General features: G+C 49.8%; 1 protein-coding gene across 1 annotated transcript; it reads right to left on the bottom strand.

The window, feature by feature from the left end:
* Positions 1 to 257: 257 nt before the first annotated feature.
* LOC120837896 lies at positions 258 to 956 on the bottom strand (the record flags this gene model as incomplete). Its single annotated transcript, XM_040207533.3, has 1 exon — positions 258 to 956. A coding segment is annotated over one exon (699 nt), but the record flags the coding sequence as incomplete, so codon positions are not given.
* Positions 957 to 2,430: the final 1,474 nt, after the last annotated feature.

The raw sequence follows: 2,430 nt of genomic DNA, 5'->3' as shown, positions 1-2,430 counted from the left end.
CACACACGCGCACACACGCGCGCGCGCACACACACACACACACACACACACACACACACACACACACACACACACACACACACACACACACACACACACACACACACACACACACACACACACACACACACACACACACACACACACACACACACACACGCACACGCACGCACACACACACACACACACGCACACACACACACACACACACACACACACACACACACACACACACACACACACACACACACCGGTGATTATGCTATTGTCCGAGTAACTGTTCTACACAACTCGCGGATGTCGTCTCGGTTGCAGGGGATTGACTCCGTGAGGTGGTGTGGGAGTGACCTCCAAATTTCTGCAGCACGCATTAGGCACGATGTCTTGTGGCGCAAAGTTCGCGACAGTGGAGGTTGTAGTCGGCCAGTTCGCTTGTTGAGGCGAGGTGGGGAAGGCACGTCAGGGTGGCCAGCACCCATCATTAGGCAGAAGAGCCTGATCGAGGCTACGTCTCTGCGGTGTTGCAGAGTCCGCCACTGGGCGTACTGCAGGAGTCTGGTAGTGGAAATATCTCTGGCGGCAGTGTGGTGCGACGAGGGGGAATCTCGTCGGTACAGCGTAAGGGCTGCCCTCCGCTGTATGGACTCGAGAGATTTCTTATGCGTTGTTGAGGGGGGGTCCCAGATAGCAGAACAGAATTCCAGCTGCGGGAGTACCAGCGACGTGTATAGGTGCCTGAGTGGTGCGGCTGGCATGCCGCGCGTAACTTGGGTGACGAAACCCAGTGTCCGCCTCGCACGTGAAGCAGTTCCCTGGATGTGGCGACTAAAATCGAGGCGCTCATCGAACGCGACTCCGAGCAGTTTTGTGTGAGTGACACGAGAGAGTTCGGTGCCACCTATTGCAAGGGGTGGGGAGTGTGAGGGCTTAGCCAAGGACAGGCTGACTGTCATGCTAAGGCATGAAATAGAGTTAGCATGTCATGCTAAGGCATGAAATAGAGTTGGGACCCATCCTCGCGGATGGGTCCCAACTCTATTTTTGCGGCTCGACACGTGCCGCGAAACAATCAGAGGCGCCGTATTGGGAGACGGGTGGTGTCATGACTCATGACCACAAGCTAGGACAACTGCATCATTCCATTTAGCGCTCTCTGGGCGGCACCATTTTGTTCGCCCGCAGCGCCCTCTCCACACATTTGGGAAGTTCAGCGGGTTCGGCGGGGTAAAACGAGAGAGGGGGCTCGCGCCAGACTCCGCTAGCAGACGACAAACCGGGAGGTTGCCGTTCTCCGTCTTTGGGCTGTAGCGGCGGGCTCTACCGAACATCGAACTCTCGCTCGTGGCTGCCGTTGTGAAGTGGTTCGCGTTCTTAGAATAGTTAGAGCTACTCCAAAATTATCCTATAGCTCTCTGTTGTTCTATTTTGCGAAATGATCAACTAGCATATCTTTTTTCCGTTACTTAAATAGCAGTTGAGTCAGCCGGCAGTACTACCCTCAACTATTGCGTGTATTGCGGCATGAGAGCACGTTTTATTTATTATTTCAGACTTCCACTCATGGTCGCTAAAGGCCTACACCAGTACGAACTTTGTATAGTAAAAAAAATACAGCAACCGGATTTACTTTTCGCCAAAGAGATCGGCCAATCTGACACAGTTTTCCCTATTTTTTCTTTTATTTGCACGCTGGTAACAGGGAAATCGGACCCTGTGAGTCTCTTTATCTAGCATAATATTACACGACAACTGGCATACCAAAATCTGCGCATCTGCGCTTGAAAGTTCCAAAATGACGCGATTTTAAACAGAGTTTGCACGCCAGCCGGACGCTAGCTACAGCCCACTTGGCGGAGCGGACGGAACGCGGGGTGAGAGGGGGAGTGCATTTTTTTCTCTTTTACCCTCCCTGCTATGACCCTAATGGAACGGTCTATACTAAAACAAAAAAAACAAAAAACGTTCCTCTGTTCTATTTTTTTTTTCATTCATACGCGCAGTTATACGTATATTGTTTAAACACGAAAGCAAGTTAGAAAATAGCTTTTGTTACTAAAAAAACACGACGCCGCTTAATCACCGCATCACTCATTCATCGCAACATGCACTTTTTTGTATGTGTTGATCATTCATCGAAGTTTTGCACCTTTGAAAATTTGTATGCATTTTTTGGGGGTTGGGGGGAAATAAACTACACAATCGATTTCCGGAGGTACAGATTTCTTCAAATAAACTTTAATTCAATGACCCGTTTGGTTTATACAAATGAGTACCTAAGAGTAGCTTTATGCTAACATTTCTTACTAAATAAAACACGGCGAGCAGTTACGCTTGCAAACGAACGCCAGTGTTCAAACCGCTGAAGCAGGTGGCCCGGGAGTCAAAGGCATCGAAGCCTGTTTCATCTGTGGTCCGAGGCGAAGATTATCT

Source organism: Ixodes scapularis, unplaced genomic scaffold, assembly GCF_016920785.2.
Source record: "Ixodes scapularis isolate PalLabHiFi unplaced genomic scaffold, ASM1692078v2 PGA_scaffold5__190_contigs__length_132052651, whole genome shotgun sequence".
Taxonomy (NCBI): Eukaryota; Metazoa; Arthropoda; class Arachnida; order Ixodida; family Ixodidae; genus Ixodes; species Ixodes scapularis.
The sequence above is the reverse complement of the archived record's forward strand: the minus strand, read 5'-3'. Positions and strand labels throughout refer to the sequence as shown.